The sequence below is a fragment of the Typopeltis vanoorti genome, chromosome 2 (assembly GCF_054136105.1).
Source record: "Typopeltis vanoorti isolate ZY-2024b chromosome 2, IOZ_Tvanoo_1.0, whole genome shotgun sequence".
Taxonomy (NCBI): domain Eukaryota; kingdom Metazoa; phylum Arthropoda; class Arachnida; order Uropygi; family Thelyphonidae; genus Typopeltis; species Typopeltis vanoorti.
In genome coordinates this window covers 34512552-34533509 of record NC_143550.1, presented here as the reverse complement: position 1 = coordinate 34533509, position 20958 = coordinate 34512552, and the positions used below count along the sequence as shown (strand labels likewise).

Here is a 20958-nt window from a genome sequence, read left to right as displayed (position 1 = left end):
GAATACTTGACGAGCAGAGACAAGTAGGTTATTGTTCCTCTTTATCAAGTCTTGATAATACCCCGCTTGACTACTGTGCCGAGAACCGGGCGCCAGAGTTTCTTCTTGATGGAGAGGAGGTAGAGAGAATCCAGAAGCGAGTGACCAAGATGATAGCAGGTCTATGGAATGAATCTTACGAGAATGGGTTGCAGAAATTCGTTGATTGGCGAAAAAGGGGTGATATGATTGAGACATTCAAATTATCGAGGGGTTTTTACAAGATTAATTCAGAGGAATTTTTTCAGAATAAGTCTGGTGGTGGGAAAACTAGAAACCATCCATGGAAACTGAGCGAGAGTGTAGTTATCAAGGGTGTTAGAACCAGGTTTTTACTTGGAGAGTGATGGATGAGTGGAATAAGTTGCCAGAGTCTGTTGTGGGTGCTATGACTGTGAATGAGTTCAAGGCAAAGTATGATAGACACTGTGTGGATGCTGAATAGTTGTTCTTCACATGATGTTTAGGGGCCTCCGTCGATGAGTCTATCGACTCCTTGGAGTTTCCCGTGATGATGGTGATGATAATAATGTTGATTTTCATGTTAAGCCATGTTATGATTATGCATAATTTGTAAATCACTGGTATTTGTCATTCACTTGTTATTTATCTCTTATCGAGTCGTTCTCTCATGGGGAATGTTCGTATGATTTAAATATGAGTAGAAAAATGGACGTAACAACATTAAGCTAAAATGAATTCAACATTTATCCTTCATATAAACTAAGTGGATAATTTTAATATTGAGATGATACTCTCCTTTCGAGACATGATTTATATTTCAAACTAACGCTAAACAAGATTATGATCGCTGTCAAAGATTGCATTTATTCCCGCTTGACAACTAATAAATTCCTTGCGTAGACTTCAGCAGGCATTTTTCGAAATGGAATAAGCGAACATCAGATAAAAGGTAGTCTTGACACTCGTATTCCACAGATGAAATATATTAGGAGTTTCGTCAGACACACATTGTGAATGACTACATCCTATCGCCAGCGGAGCAAACATGAAAATCAACAAGAGCACACACACCCGTTTCTACGAGATTTTACCGTTATCTGCGCCGACAAACAGTCAAGAGCACGCGCTTATCTGTAACTTCTCTCACAGAAGTGGATTCTCCAATAACATCCCAAATATCATATTTTTAACATAACTTAATTAACTATTTGTATCTTGTCACGATAGAATGAATAATTAACTAACGGTGTCAGGGTAAGCAGTTTACCTGCCTCGCTATCGTAAACACCCATCTACATTTCCGTTAAAAAGATTCATTGCCTCGCCTCTTTGAAACCACCTGCTGTTACGGTATTATTGGTATTATTATGTGTGCAAACCTTCACACAGAGTTTAAGGACTAAATAATTCACTCTCTATGATATTTTACGAAATTGTTAGTCACGCTACCCTACAACTATATTAGAAACGCCGCGGTGTGTTTCAAGGTGTGTTTGAGCACGATGGAATGGGCATCAGATGACACCAGGCAGTGAGAAGACCGAGAAATTGCATTTTATAAACCATATTCTTCTGTAAATATTTATAATTAACAAGTTAAGCCGGGACATGGATGTTATCCACAATACAGACATGAGTATGTGATACAGCATCTAATACAGAAGGCCTATTTGAACTTAAGATGCTAATTTAGACAAAACACTCAACGATTCATCTATCTATTTACTTGGCATCGTAAAGATTCATTGAGAATACGAAAATCACATCATAATGCCAGCTAGTGATATAGGAAGAATAAAACGTTCATCACCATGACAACAATCTTCTTCATCACAATCTTCACAAATAGGAAAGACTGTTAGATACTTAAAATTTAAATGAATATTGAAACGATGGGGTGAAATTAATTAGGTTTTTGAAGACTGAGGAGGAATAGAACACGAGCGACGTAACCAGATGTTTGCGATACTTAAGGTAAACATTGTCATAGTCTTATGATCTGATTCGTCAAGTTTTGCATACAACTCTGATGTTTAAATCTGCGAAGAACAAAATTCTAACATCTTAAATGATTACAAAGAGATTATGTGCCGATAATTAGTAATCTCCTCCTATTAACTACCATGAACCTTTTCTCTAACTATAAATTTTAATTCAAGATCCTAAGAGCTAAATTAAGGAGAAATGATTAAAAATCTGAACTGTAAACATCGAGAGACTCTTTAGAACGAAATTTATTTTTGTGTGAGATCCTTCTAGCAAGACGTAGAGTATTATGATCAGCTAATTGCTCCATCCTGATTTCAGGAAATAAAATTTAAACCTCCTTTCATAATAATGCTTATTTTTTTTTTAAATAATACTAATAGATATTATCCGGGACAAATTAGTTTGGTAGGAGATATTTTGGCGCTGGTGAAAGAATTAATTTTCACAAGTTAGTGGAATAATGTTAGCCAATTAATTTTGAATTAGTATCGCTTCAGGGTTTTTATTCTTAATAACACAAAGAAGTGGACGCTATACTGGAGGCGGGGTTCATTTATAATTGTAATTTTTGAGTTTCAGTACATTGTTATTCATATTTACTCCCAAAACTTGGTATTTAGGAGAATTCGTTCAAGTGAACACTTAAATTCGGCGTATATTTTCGACAGATTTTCAAACTGTTGTAATATTTTAAAAGTACGTTTTTTTTGGGGGGGGGGGGAACTATAAGCGTGTTGCTATACAGCAGAGGTTTTTACCAGTAGTATTATCTTCTTCCCTTCTCAATCAAAAATAATTTTTAAAAAAAGAAAGAAAAAACTTCACACAATTTGCTAGCCTCATTCGTCGAGTCGTTAGCTCACAACTAACAAGCCACAGGTTCGAATCCAGTTTTAAGCATGGATGTTTTTGTAATTGTCCTTACGTAGGAGATGAATTCCATTGTCCGATGTGAGACCACCTACCCGCTTATTGGAGACCTGAAATGGCTTGAAAAAGTTCCATGTTTGATCTATGGAGTACGGTTTCCTGATTAAAAATTAAAACTTTTCTAGAAAAATGATAAAGGTGTTCAATTTTCAAGCTTACATTACCGTTCTATTTTTATACGATCATATTTTCTTTCCAAATGGTTAACGCGTATTTTCCCCACCTTTTTTAATTTCTAAACAACCAAGTGCCAAAATTCATCCAGAGGGGAAAAAAAAAAAAAAAACACGGAAAAGTTTTAGTCCAGCCTCGCCTTGTAAACATTCTCAATGAGGGCAAGTAAATACCCTTGAGAGTTGTTCAACTCCACCGATAACCTCTTTTCGTATGTTTCGTTTTACGAGCAATTTTTCTCTTCGCAAACCACGTTTCTCTTTTGGTACATTCGCAGCGCACGCCCCCCTCCCAGTTTCCTTTCCCCTACTTCTATCCTCGTCCTTGCTTAGCGTCTTGTATGCAACATTTATTACATCTAGGGGGGCCCCTTTTTTGCCGGTTGCTTCTCATGCACTCCACTAGTTTTGCAAGTGTTCGCTACAGTCCGTGTATAAACTGCAACACGAACTTTTTGGGGCAAAACCCGCTTCAGTGAGTGCATCTGAAAAAGTTGAACCTTTTTAACTCCAATTCAAACTCGAAAAGGCATATTTAAACTTTGTTGCTCTTTTGACTCTCAAGGTTTAACATTGAAATATTTCTTATCCTAACTAAAATGCAACCGTATTAGCTGCTTTTATGTCATAAGAAATCAAAGGATGAATGCGATTTTATTTTTGTAAAGGTAAAGATCGGAACTTCCTTTCATTGTCATCAGTTTTGCTCTGTAAGAGATGCTTCAACGTGCCTTCCCAGTTGCCAATGCTCACTGTGTCTGGTAGACTCGAGAGGGCAGCATATACCAGCTTAAATTAATATCTGTGGTGTCCGAATCGGGAATATATCATTTTTTTTTTCCAAGTACATTAGTTTTTTGTTTATTGAATCGGAATATTATCTCGGCCGATTGAACTGTTAATGCACTTCAATCGCCTAAATTTGATATTCTTTCTCGCCCACTCGACAGTCTGAATCTCGTTTCAAACCATAATTATCTTTATTTGGAAATCATTTTTCTTGGGACGAAGTTAAAAGAGTGTTTACTTGTTAAGTAAAAACGACAATATTATTCCCTTGAAGTGCTTAAAATGTTTTTAATTTTGAAGTGTTTAAAATAAATGCTATTCGTGAAATGTTTACAAAAATCTTATTCGTGAAGTGTTTACAACAAAAATGTTATTCATGAGATGTTTACAACAAAATGCTATTCTTAAAATGTTTACAACAAAAATGTTATTCTTAAAATGTTTACAACAAAAATGTTATTCTTAAAATGTTTACAACAAAAATGTTATTCTTAAAATGTTTACAACAAAAATGTTATTCATGAGATGTTTACAACAAAAATGCTATTCTTAAAATGTTTACAACAAAAATGCTATTTTAAAATGTTTACGACAAAAATGCTATTCTTAAAATGTTTACGACAAAAATGCTATTCTTAAAATGTTTACAACAAAAATGCTATTCTTAAAATGTTTACAACAAAAATGCTATTCTTAAAATGTTTACAACAAAAATGTTTACAACAAAATGTTATTCATGAAATGTTTACACCAAAATCAAAATGTTACTCATAAAGTGTTTACAACAAAAATATCATTCCTGAAATATTTACAACGAAAATGGTATTCACGAGATGTTCATGAAAACAAGAACATCTCACGGTTAAAGAAATGTTTTTCCTGAAATGTTTAAAACTTTTAAGCACTTTATTAACTGAAAATTAATGAAAAGTTAATAAGCGTGTTCAACTTTCTTGAATTCATACATAAATTATTTTTCCTTCTGTTTTTGTCCGAAAATACCAAACCTCTCAGCATAAAATTCAGTGCGTCTCTTCCTGACCATGCGACTAGAAGAAAGAGAACACTTGGGAAGTAATCGAATACTCCTGATGATTGAGGGAAATTTCTACACTTCGCAACATTCCGCTGTCATTAAGCTTAACAAGCAGTTGCACCAAAATTACAGTCAGCGTGTCATATACGACTGAGGAGCTATAAATGTTTCAAGTAAATATAGTTGAAAAACTATGTACAAAACAGTTCCTAAGAGATATTCACAGCATGATATACAAAATATAGAGAGAGATATATTTTGTGTATCAAGCTGTGATACACAAAATACACACAGACACGGACGAATACACAGAGTAAGCATATATGTTTAAATGGCCATTCGTTGAACCGTCTTAAAATCAACTCAATTGCGAAAACGAAGTCCCATTATTCGAAATAATGGCAAACAGTAATGAGCGTTTTGTTCCAACTTTTGTATCTCATTATTCTAAACCGAAAACGGTAAGACGATTTTATGGTGCCTTGTTCATCTATAAATAACAGTGTAACTGCTCTCGCATTCCGAGTGTAGTGCAGAAACCCGAGAGACAGAAAAATATTTCATCATTGGATCAGAGGGCCGCCGAACTTAAAGTGAACCAAATACGTAGAAAGAAAGGCTGGGGGAAGTAAAATTTAACATGCTTTTCTTTCTTTTCTAAGTTGTTAATCTCGCGCCTGCTATCGATCGACAGCAACCCCCCCCCCCATTTTACCTCTTTTCTCTTCAGTAAACAGCACAGTCAATTTCCGTTTCCGAAAATTTCACCGAATAGGACGTGATATGAATGCTTGAAAAGCAGTAGGAGAAAACCTGTTTGTTCAGGACCTTTTCAGAGAGAATGTCTTAAGGATAGAAAATAGGCAAATAGAGTAGAAATATGTGCTCTATTGTTGTTGCTAGAAAATCGTTTGGTCCAACAATGATTCTACTGAATCATTGTTGTCGTATCATATTCAAATACTTATTTTAATTTTTAATGAATTGAAGATTGATTTTTCCTCGATTAAATATATTCTTCACAGAATTATAATTATTTTAATGACAACAAATAGGAATATTAAATCTGATTTAAATGTATATTAATAACTATTTGTAACTACGTTTTCTTTTAAATACAGGAGAAAGTAAGGAAGCGATTTGTGACGGCGAACGCCCTCTATTAGACCCCGTATCTGGAAAAGATTATTTTTGTGGAGAAGGACAAGGTAGCAAGTCATGTCCACCTAACAGTTACTGCCATAAAACTGCCAAATTTGCTAAATGCTGCCGAAAAGGTAAGTGTTTATAGTAAATGAAGAATTTGTTGAACTTAAGGAATTTATTGTTCGTATTAAGGTAACTACTTAAAATACGAAAATAAATGAAACATACCTTCAGACAATCTTGTGTAAAGTATCGCAAGAAGAACGTTGCTGGCATTCCCCTCTTCCATGGATCATAGAAATCTTTTAATCAGAAGTAGGTTATTATATGACTAAAAGAATTATATATATTTTTTTATTGCATTGGGAATTTCGAGTCAACAAAAAAATATAATTCCAATCAATGTAAATATAAATATTTTCGTCCTGTGTCAGTTAATGAGGTTAATAGCGATTTGACCGTTGGAATTTTATCTTGGTTTTTTTCATAAGACTCAATGGGAACACACTCGGATTCTACGACGTTTTACACGAAGTCTCCTGTTTGGTTCAATTATACCAATAAAGGATTTCGGTCACCTCTTCTTGTAGTTATCCAAGAAATTCCAAGCATTTAATTTATTTATAAACTAAGAAATGGAATGAAGAGTAGGAGTAGGAGTAGTTCGTGCGTCTTTTTTGAAGTTTTAATTATCGAATAGCAACATACCGAATGTTTTTGAACCAGCTTTTTTTTTTTTTAATTCCTGTAACTCCACGCCATCAAGTATAATTCGGAATATATTTAGGCCCACTTGAAACATTCTAAAGAAACGAATTAATTAAAGAACAGCTCCATTCTGAGAACACCAAACAGAAATGACAGCTAAATAAAGAAATACAAAATCTGTTGCAGACAGTGCATCGCCTTTTAAAAGGAAGGGGTATTTCCCTAGTGTCTCGTAAATGCTAATAAGTTTACAACAAAGTACAAGAGGGAAGGTTATGTAAACCAATTAGCGAATTAGTAAGGATTGCTTCAGTAATAACATATGTATTAGTGAAGTAGCTGGGAATTCAACCATCTGTTGCAAGGATCTTAGTGTTTGCTTGCAGGTGTAAAATTACCTCTGCGACTTGTTGGAACAGAGCTGTTTCGCAAGCAGCTTAAGCGTTGTTGTTTCAGTTCCTTGCGGAGATCTCTACAAGATTCAATATATGTCGAGATTTAGTTATAAAGATGAAGAGAGGTACTGTACGTAAGTATCTGCAAAGTCAGTAATATTTTATTCAAATATTTATAATAAATTAGATGCATGATATTCTATAGAAACGTGTTTCCACCATATTCTGAATCATAATAGAATTCTTATTAAGTTGTCGGTGATGTGCAGTATAGAACCCCTATTTAATTACAGAGATCCCTCAGGTATATGAAACCGGGTGACTTATATTTTCAATAAGAGTGTAAATGTAAAGAAAGGCGTATAACATCAGAGTTTGAATTATAAACACGTGTACTTAATTAGGGGAATAGAAATTCTTATTTGAGGCCGTATTAACGTTACAATTTGGGACAGAAACAATGGTGAGTTGATCTAGCAGTATCCTCTCCAATAAAGAAGGGAAAAAATGATTGTTTGTAGCTCACGCATTGAACTTACTTTGTTGCTGACATATTTCTAAGAGTTAACCATGCAAAAAAACAGAGCCAACCCATAGTCTGCACACCTCGAAAACTTGGATAATAAAACAGATAATGTGTTTTAATAAGTATATAATCCAATTTTACATCCGAAGGATTTAAATCTAGCACATTACCAGTTAAACTGTCAGACCTAGATCCATGTTTTAGACAACACAGTAATCAAATGTCTTTTTAAGAAAATCTGATTCGTATTAATTACTGAGATTAACGAATAACCATAAAGGCTATCAGCAAATTTATTCCATCATATATTGAATATGAATGCGTATTCGTAAGACGATATCAGCCTACTGATTTTGTTGACCATTTATACAGCTTATGCTCAATGGGATATTTGAATGTCGATGTTCCTTCTTTCTCTCTTTCTAGTGGCAATGATTAAAAGCTGCGTGGATACAATACACGGTTGTTGCGCAGATGGTAAAACCACAGCCCAAGGACCAAACCAAGCTGGTTGTCCAAGTAAGTTTTTTTTTTTTTTCAATTTCTAAGATACGTCTATTGATATTTCTGATTTTTAACTGTTATTTTGAACTCTCTTTAATAAAAGTGAAAACTGATTCTCAAATGATTTAAGTCCTCTTTCAATCAGTCTTAGCGTGCTCACATATACAGGGTAATCAAAACTGAAGTATCCCTGTTTTAGGCCTTGTGGAGTGCCCCCCAGTAATCAAAATTTTCTGTGAAATTTTGCAGGAATACAGTGTGCCTTATGTGGAATCGACATCTGAGGTTCCTGCAGTGCACGTTCTGTATCAAGACACATGGATGTGCCTTACACAACCGCCTGTAAAGTTCTACGGCAAATTCTACATTCCTACCCCATTCAAGATCACCCTCACACAGGAGTTGCCCCTGCAGGACTTTGAAAGTCGAGACTTCTTCGAGTGGAGTTGGGCGTTTCATAGCCGTGGATGAATTTGTGGGAGGGGGGGGGGGATGAGGCTCGCTTTCACCTGAACGTTTATCATTAGACCATTCTTCTTTGAGAACATTCACCAGTCGGGTCCCGTGACCTGCTCAGTAACTGCCGATAGGTGTCGTGATATGATAAACAATTTTGTTGTATCATCACAGCTACAGCAGCACCAGTGCATGGATTCAGCATTTTCATACAGGATGTGGGAGGGGACATACACACACATCGATCCATACAGGAGATTCTTCGAGAATATTTCACGGAAGCCAGAGTGATCAGGCGCGCGTTTCCCACTGCACGAGCTCCTCGTTTACCTGATCTGATTCCCTGTGACTTCTGACTGTGGGATTTCTCAAGGACAGGGTTTATCGAGATCATTCTGATCACTTGCCAGCGCTGGAAGGCAGCATGTGTGCGCTGTGCACAACATGTGTGCAAAGAATGCAATTTGGAGCATACCGAGAAATGCAGCACATTGAACAGTATAGTCAGGAAGTGAATAAAAATGTGTTATTTATGTTTGTGTCGCTTTTCTCCTTCGTACACACACAGAAAAATTACTACGTCACCATTCGGTTAATTGTCCCCTGGTAGTGAATTTTAGGACTACTTTTTTCTCAGATATTGCTTGAGCATGATGCACAATGTATTCCTGTAAGGTTTCGCAACATTTGGATCATTGAGTGGCACTCCACAAGGCCTTAAACAGTGATACTTTAATTTCGATCAGTGTGTTATAGTCATCATACAATATGCATTCAGGAGATGGAAATCCAATCATACATAAAAATTTTAATAGCGGTTTAGAGCCATACAATTACTTCGAAAAGCATTTACTTCGTATAGAAGGTAAATATTGATGTACTTGTAATGTAAATACGAAAATATATTTGTTGGAAGAGATGGGCTGAAAAATAAATCTCAAAACTTCCTCTCTGCTTTCTACCAGACGTCAAACGCCAACTATAATCGTAGCGGTGGTGAGTGAGAGAAACTCGAGCTTATCGCCAGCTCCCATGTGTGGGAGCAGTAAACTGTTAGTTCTCGTTTTGATATCAGAATCTAGCAGGAACTAATATTTGAGTAAATTTGGAAGTAAATATTATATTCTTATTACGGCCATCAAATGGTTATGATGAAATTAAACCTATAAAATATATAAAATTCAATCATACTAAACAGCCCATTTTATTAAATTTTTGGTAACTCTTCTAGCCAGAGCAAAAGATGGAAATATTAATCATAGCTCTTCAAAATATTATTATAACATAAGATGATCGTGCTTCACACTGTGGTATATGAATGCCTTCATCGCGCTCATTAAGAAGGAACCTATTTATTGTTTCTTAAATATAGATATTTAGTCGTGTAGAAAAACAGTCAGAGAAAGCCTCTTCTAGAGTACAGAAATAGGTGTCGATTTTTTTTTTTTCGTTGAGCCCAATTGTGGTTTTACAGCTATCGCACTGCAACCGTTGAAACACTGCATGAGGAGTGACGAATCAGAGACATCTAAAGGTATGGAAGCTGCCATAAATAGGTTATTAACAAGAGCGTATTGTATCGTCGTATCCATTAACTTTAGGGACACTGATCCAGACATGCTTCTCATAGTATTTAGGTAAAATACTTTTTAGGTAAGATCTGAAGGTGTGGATACTGAGGGTATACACACCTTCAGAAACCATTTTTGCAACATGTACGTGAGCTGTATTTTAAATAATAATATACCAGATATATTTATAGAGATATATTCTAATTTATTCTTCTTCCAAACAGTTGAAACATTATTTAACCTTTCCCAAGCGCAGCTTTTGTGTCAAAATAAATTATAGAATTACTTCATTGTCTAAATTGAGCCTATAATTAGCATTAAATCTAACTAAAAATCCCACTTCCCAAATTTTTATTTAATTTTCTTTCTAAATACATAATATCGACATACACCTAGGTATCATAAAGAACTTAATCTAATGAATTTAACATTCCTTAAAATATTTAATTTTGTAAAGGAATAATCTGTCCATGCTACACACAAGTCATGCTGCTACAACTGTTGTTTATGAAAGAAACAACGTCACTACTTTACGTCAGAAGCTCGTTTAAATCAGATATTGATGACATTCATTGAGGATATTGCTAATAAAACTAGATCAGCAACACTGTTATTTTTATATTTTTATATATTTTTGTTTCGGAAAATAATAGTTTTCAGTTATTAAAGAGATATTAAAATTTCGGAGAGGTGTACTTGAAATATTTATTTATTAAGAAAAATAAACAAAATTCCTAAAAGATTTAGATGTTTATTAATATTATATTATTAACACAACTATTTCTAAGAACCAAATTTTGTGTGCTTCATTTATTCATTAGATAAATGAATTATCATTTATCTAATGAATAAAGTCAGCTCTTTTTCTCTCTCTTTAAATACATGCCATCGTACGTATTAATTCCTCAAAAATACCCTTAATTTTATTATGTATAATGAAATTACTTTACCAGTCTTCATTTACTTTTCAGTGTTTATTGTTACCGGAAATTAAGTTTAACTATTTTTAAATTCATTATGATGCTTTGTTTTCTATTTTAAGCAGGCGTTTTCAACAATAGCGTGCAATGCGTCGTAGTGTCAGTAATTGCCAACTTTTCCAATGACAAAGTTTGACGGATATTTTTTCATTAATGTGTATTTTTTTACTTAAAAACGATTTTAATGAATTAAAAATACTTAAATATATAATAAAAATATCCTTATTTTCAATCCGATTTTACCGAAATAATCCGAGTCACAATAATTTCCATAAGGAAACGTCAGAGGGCGTTGCAAGAAGTCTAATAACCTGAATGATATTCGTGCTCCACATATCAAAAGTCGTGCGTAGTATATAATTCACTGAGTTACAGACAAATGTTAAAATATCATCAATTATGCGCTTCAGGCAAAGTAGAGCGTAAATTATTTGAACTAACTGATGATAAATCAAGTTCACTTATGCGATTTTTCGGATAATTGATTGCTGACACGTCTTTTAATTAATTAAAAGTTATACTAAGTATTCGACATCTTTGGCCTAACATACACTCATACACAGCTGAATAACCTTTCATTGTCTGTAATCCGATTGTAAAGATTATGGATAATATTTCACTGATATCTACATAATTCAATATTTTTAAACTCGATATATGTGGCAGAACTGCTGGAACAGTGCATGCAGGAACATGCGGTTGCATGAATAAGTGTTCGGGATCAGTCGGAAGTGATCTGTCCAAGAGTTTGGGAAAAAAAAGTGACACTTTAGCATGGGCGCATCTAGAAGATAAATTATTTTCTCATGAAAAAATGTGACGCAGTCACTTCTTTTCGAGTTCTTTATGAAGGTATGTTTTCTGCTACTAGATACTTGTTTAGATGAACTTAGTATGCATGGTTGGCTTATTAGTGTCTGCAGAAGCTACAATTGTTTGTTTTCATGGCATTGAGTTGGGCAAATGAATACTGCGAAGTGGTTCCGACAATCATTCAGAGGCAAGGTTTTGTTGAAAGAGTTTGAATGTGTTAGACTTTCAAGAACTTGGCCTACATTCTATTAAAGCTGATATTTTTTTTCAAGTTGGGTTCGCAATGAATAGAAAAAACAGAGAATCGAAGTGTAGTGATTGGCTGTATGAATGAGTATCCGTGTTTGACGTTATATACAAATTATTACGCTCGTACAACCGTCGTTTACGTAAGAAACAATGTCAACCAAAGGCTATACATAATCTTACTAATAAAGCCAGATTAACAACACGATTCCAGTGTTTTGAAAAAAATAACAGTTTTAAGTTATTGAAGAAATATTAAAATTTCAGAGAGGTGTACTTGAAATTTTTATTTATTAAGGAAAATAAATAAAACTTATAAAATATATAGATGTTTTTTAATATTATATTATTAACACAAATGTTTCTAATAATCAAATTATGTGTGTTTTATTTATTCATGGGATAAATGAATCACCAATAGTCAGCTCTTTTCTTTCTCTTTAAACACATGCTATCGTACGTATTAATTCCTCAAAAATATCCCTAATTTTATTATGTATAATGAAATCCCTTACCAGGCTTCATTTACTTTTCAGTGTTTATTGTTTCCGGAAATTAAGTTTAACTATTTTCATTTTAAAATCAAATATAAAAATACAATTATAGTTGCATATTAAAGCACTATGTGGGTATAGTTTATGACGTCATCCGTGCGTCAAATATTTTTAAACAGTATTTGACGCTTGATTATCGCAAGAAAAATGCTCTGCGTATTTCTGTTTAGCTTTCATAAGTAATATTATATACCTACATAATTTGATTATGACCGAATTACTGACACGCACATGCTTAAAGATATTTTATTTATTTATTTATTGTGTAGATGTGTGCAACTGTAACAGACTAGGGTCCTATACTCAGACTTGTGACCCAGTGGGTAAGCAGTGCCCGTGCAAACCAGGCGTGGGTGGACTACAGTGTGATCGTTGCGAACCTGGTTTCTGGGGATTACACAAGATATCCGAAGGGAATGGTGGATGTGTTCGTAAGTATAATTAATTATAATGATTCTAAATATTAGGTGACACACTTTATCGGGTAGAAAATTGCAATTAGTTGCACATCAAACACTTGTGTGGGTTGATAGATGACTGAGTATTTAAGAGATCATCTGTCTAAAGAAGAAAAGGAATATTATTCTAAATGCAAAATAGACATGAGGACAGCCTCCCCTCGTTTTTTAGACTTTTTTTTGTTTTCTCCTTTTTTCCTATTAATTACGTTTTTTTATATATATAATAAGAGAAATTAGCAAAAATTACCAGTTCAATAAAAATAATTATATAAAATAAAATAAGTATTATTGTTTTATTGGAATACTCTTGAGTTTCCTATTCCTGTTTAAATCACACTTTGCACTAAATATAATTTGTGAAATATAAGTTGCTTTTTTACATTGAGATTTAAATACTTATATCTCGATATAACAAGCAAGTATTTATTTAAAACAAATGATTTAAATGATTCAAATGATTAAAAACAATTTAAATGTTAAAATTTATTTAACAGTTACTACTACAATAGTGTTAATGATGAACGTACGTATTATACTTACAAATTATCTTTACTATTATAAATCCCATATTAAAATAATAATAAAAATCAGTTTATGCATTATACAAAATAATTCAATAATACAATTTAAAAATCTCGCAAAAGAAAACAAAAGTCATGCCATTTAAAGGTCGAGATCATGCTGGATCAAGTCACATAGAAAATAAAATAATAGAGCAGATGACACAGTTTAATTATTTAGGCTGTATAATAACATATCTAAATGATAAAGATAAGAAAATAAGAAATTTCAGAAAATGTGTGGAACAATTAAAAGGACACTGGAGAAAAAAAAAAAAAAAAAACAAGACGAGAAACTCTACTAAAATTTTACAAAGTAATGGCCACTCCCACTCTATTATATAGTTCAGGAACATGAACTGTTAAAAAGAAAAATGAACGTAAAACACAAGCTGCAGAGATAAGAATTTTAAGAGCAATAAAAGGAAAGATGCACAAAATTGGACCTTATAAGAAATGAAGACATCAGAAAAGAATTACGTATTTATGACGTAAATGAGAAGATCAAGGAATAGAGAACAGGTTTTTTTTTCTTGTGGACAATTATTATATGAGAATTACCAATATGTGGGCCGAATAATAGCAAAAAGAGAAAAAAAGTTACATTGTAATTTATGTATATAATTATTAATTATGTATAAAATATGTTATATATCAATTAAGAAATATTATAATTTCTTTAATTAAAAGATAACTTTTTTAAAAAATAACATCTGGAATTGAGTGGTGATTGAATCGACCGTGATATGCGGTGATTAATATCCTTGGAGGGTAATGGATGGCCATGCTGTAGCCAATGAAGTTCTAACTGAGGATCGGCTATTGCTGTTACCCTCTTGCCATGATCAGAGCTTTAATAGCTCAATAACACCTTATCCCTATACTGTCCTCTACAGATAACGGGGAAGATGAAAAGCATTCTTGCTTCGCCCCTTTAAGCCAGTCCTTATGAGGACTAATATTAAAGTAATGATTGTTACTTGAAGTTTTTCCTATCACTTTATCATACGTTTCTAAATAAATATTAACATAGAAAAGAATCTCTAATTATTCCATTCATACAGCCTTTTCATTTGCCGGCTGTGTGACATTTCTATTTTTCTTCTCTTATGTGCACAGCTTGTTCCTGCAACTTGTCGGGTTCTGTTCGTGATGACTGTGAACAGATGACTGGCCGCTGTGTCTGCAAGCACGGGATTCAAGGAATGAAATGCGACATCTGTCCTACGGGCACAGTCCTTGGAGCAGACGGTTGCATGGATGGTACGTGCAAATAAATAAATAAACTTACTGGTATATGGTTGCATTATATTTCTAATAAACCTAATAGGAATGTGAATTAAAACTGGATATAAATATTTTATTAATAATCTGATTTTATTATTCTTTTTATGTATTAATATCATCTCTCCAATACTGGAGCGATGCAAGGCTGAGTTATGTTTTCAGTTTCCTATTCTCTCGAAGACGCACATAACCAGTATGGATTTAATTTTCTATTTTCTCTTTCTTCATGTTTATTGACCTTCTTTACTAAGTTAATAAATGTCGTTCTGTATGCAGTTTAACGACCTAAGATTCTCTTGCATATTTCGACGATCAATTTTAATAGATTATAATTTATTTGTAATTCGGACATTGTTGTGCTTCTATTAATTTAGTTACTATGATAGGCCGAACTGAAATAGTTTTTTTTTTCGTTCTATTTCGATTCTTTAGAATAGGTCCCAAGCTCATCTTTCTCGAATGTTATTTTTTTTATAGTTTATTTGACAAATGATGCGCTTTTTAATAGAGTTTTATGAGTTACGACATACCGCGAACTGATCAATACAAAGACTAATAGTTCAGATGAGTCCAATATGTCCTTGAATTGATCGAAAATTTCAACTTACTTTATGACATTCAATATCAGCCCGATGCATTATAAGTTTTCAAAAAAAAAAAAAGTTATAAAAATAGTTTCTTTTTTTTTTTCGCTGTAAAATGGTGATTTGAGAATCTTTTGGATTCTTCAACTTAAACAACAAACTATAATTTTCTCAAAAGAATTTTACACTATTTAAAACGCAAATATTTTCAGATTAAAATTCTGGATTTTGTGCACGTGCTCTTCCCATCTTATTCTAATAAAGAAAATAAAAAAACCTGTTTATTTTATAGTATGCAAAACTTAAATATTGTTGACAATATTCAAGCTATCTGTGATGTGCTGTTATCGCTTCATTAGTAACAAGAAAACCGTATATATTAATATCGTACGGTTCTTTTTGTCATAGTATCAGCGGAAACAGTAGAAATTCAGTCATGGCTTTGTTCAGAACTCAAGTCTTTAATGTTGGCGTTTCAGTTCTTGTTAGATCTCCCTTACCGTTTTTCTTTTAGTTTTAGTTGCAATGAAGCACCATGAGACCTTTTCGATCTCATCCATGGCAAGTTTGGGAACATTCTATATTCCGATATTCTCATTGGCAGACCATTGCGTTTCAATTTGATCGACTGTGGCTCGTTTGCTCCACTACACATGCTTATGTTATACAATTCCAATTGGATGCTTCTAATTTTTATACATTTTCGTGCTGGAATATCCCGGAAAGGTGGAAGTTTTATGTGAGGTTTGTACTAGCATATCTATCTCCAACTATCATACCCCTCTCGCAGTCGCTAGGTCATGCACTCACATTTTTGTAATGAATTGAGTATTTATGCATTACCTTTCCTAAACTGTTTTATATGGCTGGTAACAGAGACGTGACGCTATACAAAGAAGATAGAATAGGACTCGAATGTTACGAATCATAAATGCCCCAGAATTGAGGGATTCGTCAGTCAGTAATGTGGAAAACAAAAATTTGATTTTGACTCTGTGTGATGCAACATCCGCATGGTTTGCATCAGTCATATTATTCAATAATATTTGTGAGAGAAAATAGGGAGGGGATTATTGTATCGACTTGCTATCTGCCTCTGTTAATGTTGCTATGTCATAAAATGGCGGCATTCGACAGAATCAGAAGACAACGCAGAGTTGGACGTAGGCACACTTATATAGCTTGTGACAGGTTGTAAAAAATTAGTTCATAATAATAATAAATAACATTAAGCATTTGAAATAATAAATAGTTCAGTTAATAGTCAGTTTAAATAATCAAAAAAAAAAAAAATTAAAGCAGAATTCTTCGATACAAGAGAAAACAAAGAATTAATTTTCTTTTTCTTTCAGCATCGATTGCACGGGCACTTGCTGGAACATGCGAACAATTGACTTGCTACCATGGAGCAACTTGTAAAGAAAAAGACAATCAAGCTCAGTGTGTATGTGATTTCAAGTGTTCCCCTGATGAAAATCGGAAGCCCGTGTGCGGATCTGACGGCACCACCTACGGCTCTGAATGTCAACTGCAGCTTTTTAGTTGTCGTTTACAGAAGCCAATCACACTCAAGTCAACCGGCGTCTGCAAACCAGGTAAGGGGAGGTTACATGGGGAAAATAGTTCGCAATCTCTGTGAAGATAAAATTCAGGCAGTTGATGATGCTTAGGCCTGTTTCCTCATGCAGTGAAGGTCTGTTAATGTCCGTTCTTCTAACTATACCAGCTTATTAAGGATCTGTTGATATCTATTTTTCTAATTGGGCTTGATTCAAGGCTATTTATGTATTCATAGAAGGCTGAAATTTTTTTAATCAATTCCAAATAAAGAGGTTGCTTTCTTTAAGTAGAAAATTTGTTTTGGTTCTGCTTTTCAAATGAAATCTTAGTTCATTTATAGAGGTTTATTTATATTCTGTTTGATGATATTAGTTTCTCATATTTTGATACCATATTCAAATATTTAACTTTTAGTTCACGAATTTAGAGACTTTTTTTAGTAATTAGTTTGCTCACGCCATCAAAACAGCACAGTCAGTACGCCAACGGTTCTACTGTTAAATTATTTTTAAAAAAAACTTCAACTATTTAATAGAAATCGCTGAAATATGTATTATAAAATTAAAATACGAAACTAACTGAATGCTGTTAATTTCGTATTTTGCTAATACGACATTATCTAACTGGTTATTGTTATGCATGAGAAACTTGATTATTCAAGCGTACTTTATATCAATGCGTCAATCAGATTTAAATAAATGCAAACTGTGCACGCTGACTGTGATCCATTTTAATTAAATGTGATGTTCTCTTGTTGCAAGCCATGTGCATTTCACAAGTAAGTAATTTCTTGATTACTTTATTAGTTGAATATTAATTTTGTATCATCGATGGCGTGTGCATTAGAAGGCTAATTTCTGTAATTTTTGGACGCAAAAATACACGCAAAATGTTTGTGTGGTGATTTTGACCATCACACAAACATTCTTTTTATATTCAACTCGACTCGTTTTATATTTTCACTTGAATATTTTCATCTTTTTAAGACAAAGCACACGTGACGGATCTAAACAAATCAGTTAACAGAATTTAATTAATCTTGACCTGTTCAGAGAGATTTTCTAACTGCATATCTCTATGATGTTTAATCCTGGATATTCTGGTGTGTGGTGTGACACTTTCTTGCATACTTGGGAGCCTAAAACAACATATAACCATATTTAGTCTCCAAAGCAGGTTTTTCGAAATAATCTGCCGCATGATGGATCCATTGGTATTCATGTAAGGTGGATGTAAAAGCTTTCAAACTTTTATGAGTTGGAGTGGCCATAAATATTGCTCTGGCTAGAATCTACTTATTACAAATTCTCTTTCTAACGTATTATAAGATGCGGTTAGTTCAGCCGACATCATCGTTCACCCCCCTCCCCTCATAAACGTGCGCATTTACACTAAAAGGCATCGCATATCAATTAATACCTCTAATAGGTATCTCTCTAAATTTAATTTATCTCATTTTTCTTCCATTTCAGATGAATGTGAGTTAGCTGGTCTGTTGAAAGGTTCAGTTATCCTGCAAAAAAGGGCTTGAGAATACATCCAATACCCCCTCCCCCCCAAAAAAAAAACTGTCGCTTCATCGCTTTAGTTCCATAACTTCATCTAAATCAAATAATCACCGAACAACCTATATTTGGAGACGCTAGTATCCACAAGTAATCCGGGCGTCTCCATAACACATATGGAGGCTGCATGCTATAAAAGTCTCGGACGTAAAACAGATCGTCAAAATGCATTGGCAATGGGAATCACTCCTGTGGTGGAGCAACGAATTACATTACACACGTATTTTCATATGAAAATTCCTCAGTATGCAGTTTTAACTATATAGTTTATGAGAGGATGGCTTTTTGGAGTGTGGACTAAGTCTAATCGTAGTGCCTGGAATGATGTTTACGTTTTTTTTAAATCGATGTCCTGGATAATTTTGTTTGGTACCTTTTGGTAGTACCACAGACCATTACAACTTCCAGACTTCAACGCTCATTATCACAAAGGAAATAATATAAACACGGGGTTTGAAGGGAATAACATCCAAATAGTGAAATGGCCCAGAAAGGGGTGTGACCCGAACTCAGTCTGCGAAATCAATTGGAAAGTAGAAGGACGTGGCAGTGACAGTTTTCTTCATTAGTGGAGCTTTGGTACCACCTCTCCAGTAGAAATCTTAATAATTGCCCTCAATAAATCCATATTTTGTACATATGTCCATAACTTTCGAAAGGGTAGTGTAGGTTCATCTTGAAATCCATATGTAATGACATCTAGCTATTTTTTCTTCAATGATGAAACACATTTTTCGATTAAAAATGAATCCATAAGAATAAGAGTATTTTTTTTGTGTGGTGGTTTTTGTTATATAAACAATTCTTTGACGTACCATTATATCCATTTTATTAAATTATTTCATAATAGTTCTTCATTAGTTGGAAATACAAGGGTATTTTCTTGTTCCCTCATTCAAAGGGAATACACCACATCTTTTCGACACCTATAATACATCACACACCAAATTGTTTCAAAAACCTCAAATATAAATTATATCTGAGCATTTCTTTACTTGATTTTGTCTTATATGATTTAAGAAAAGATATTTTAGATTCTTTTTTATATAATATACGGTTTCAAGTCCTATAAAATACCTCTCATTTTATTATATATGTACACTTAACAGCACACGTGCCGTTAAGTGTATGTCTTTAAAATTATCTAATTGCGAGTCATATGCAATTTCAATTCTATTTTTGCATTATATTTATATTTCATATAAACAGTGAATTGTGGTGAAATTTACGTTTAAAAGTTAATATTAGTAATTTACCTTTGCAAAGTAATATCCTTATCAAAGGTAAAATGAATGTTTCCGATTAAATTTATCAACAAAATTCATTAAAAAAAATTATTTTGTTTATTCAGAGTCTGCCGAAAGAGTACTTTTAGATATAGCATTTACAAAAACGCATCAAAAGTATTCGCATATTTATTGCTAGTAAAGATGACATGAATAAAATGTCCTTAGAACTAAAATACGGTGATAAAACATAGCAAAAGACAGTAGAAAGTTTCCCATACAGCAGTATCATTGTTTCGGTTGAAAGTCTGTCATTCACTGATAGTATTATTCTTCACTAAATAAATTCTTCGCAAAAATATAAGAAAGTTGCCTTGACTAAATTAACTTTTGACAGGCTCTGCAAAGCCGAGTTACTAAAATAAAAAATGATGAGTAGACTCGGCCACAGTTAGTTCAGTTTTAACCGATTGTTGCACGTGTGAAATCTGTGCTGTATAGCACTCCATTGTTAGAACATTTTCCGAAACTTGATTGTTGGCAATTGATTTCCTGGTTTTGTAATAATTCGAATGAACACACTTGATAGCTGTAGCCGAGTTTGTGTCAAAATTCACCTTGTATTAACATTAATAACAACTTATTAAGCAAAATGGTTTTATCTTTTATGCATTCTTGTCGTATTATAGTAAACGATGTATATCAGTCAATATATAATAAGAGGTCCGTAGTCAGAATTATAAGTAGAATTTCCTATTTAATTCATTTGAGTTGATCGCAGACTGTAGATGGTTGACATTCGCAAACTTCCCCCGTGTGTATTTGCACAAATTTAGGTGATTTTTAAAAACTGAACTCTGACAAGTGTTCGGCTTTATTTTCTGCCATTAGGTATT

General features: G+C 33.5%; 1 protein-coding gene across 4 annotated transcripts in view; it reads left to right on the top strand.

Moving 5' to 3' along the window:
- Window positions 1-20958, top strand: part of LOC150108916 (agrin-like) — a 610886-nt gene that overhangs the window by 548700 nt on the left and 41228 nt on the right. For all 4 annotated transcript variants that reach the window (XM_090404266.1, XM_090404257.1, XM_090404260.1 and 1 more), the window contains exons 12-16: window positions 6042-6197; window positions 8122-8214; window positions 13089-13250; window positions 14960-15103; window positions 17064-17306. In XM_090404266.1, the coding sequence (XP_090260392.1) occupies window positions 6042-6197; window positions 8122-8214; window positions 13089-13250; window positions 14960-15103; window positions 17064-17306 (798 nt within the window). The remainder of the gene's footprint in view (window positions 1-6041; window positions 6198-8121; window positions 8215-13088; window positions 13251-14959; window positions 15104-17063; window positions 17307-20958) is intronic.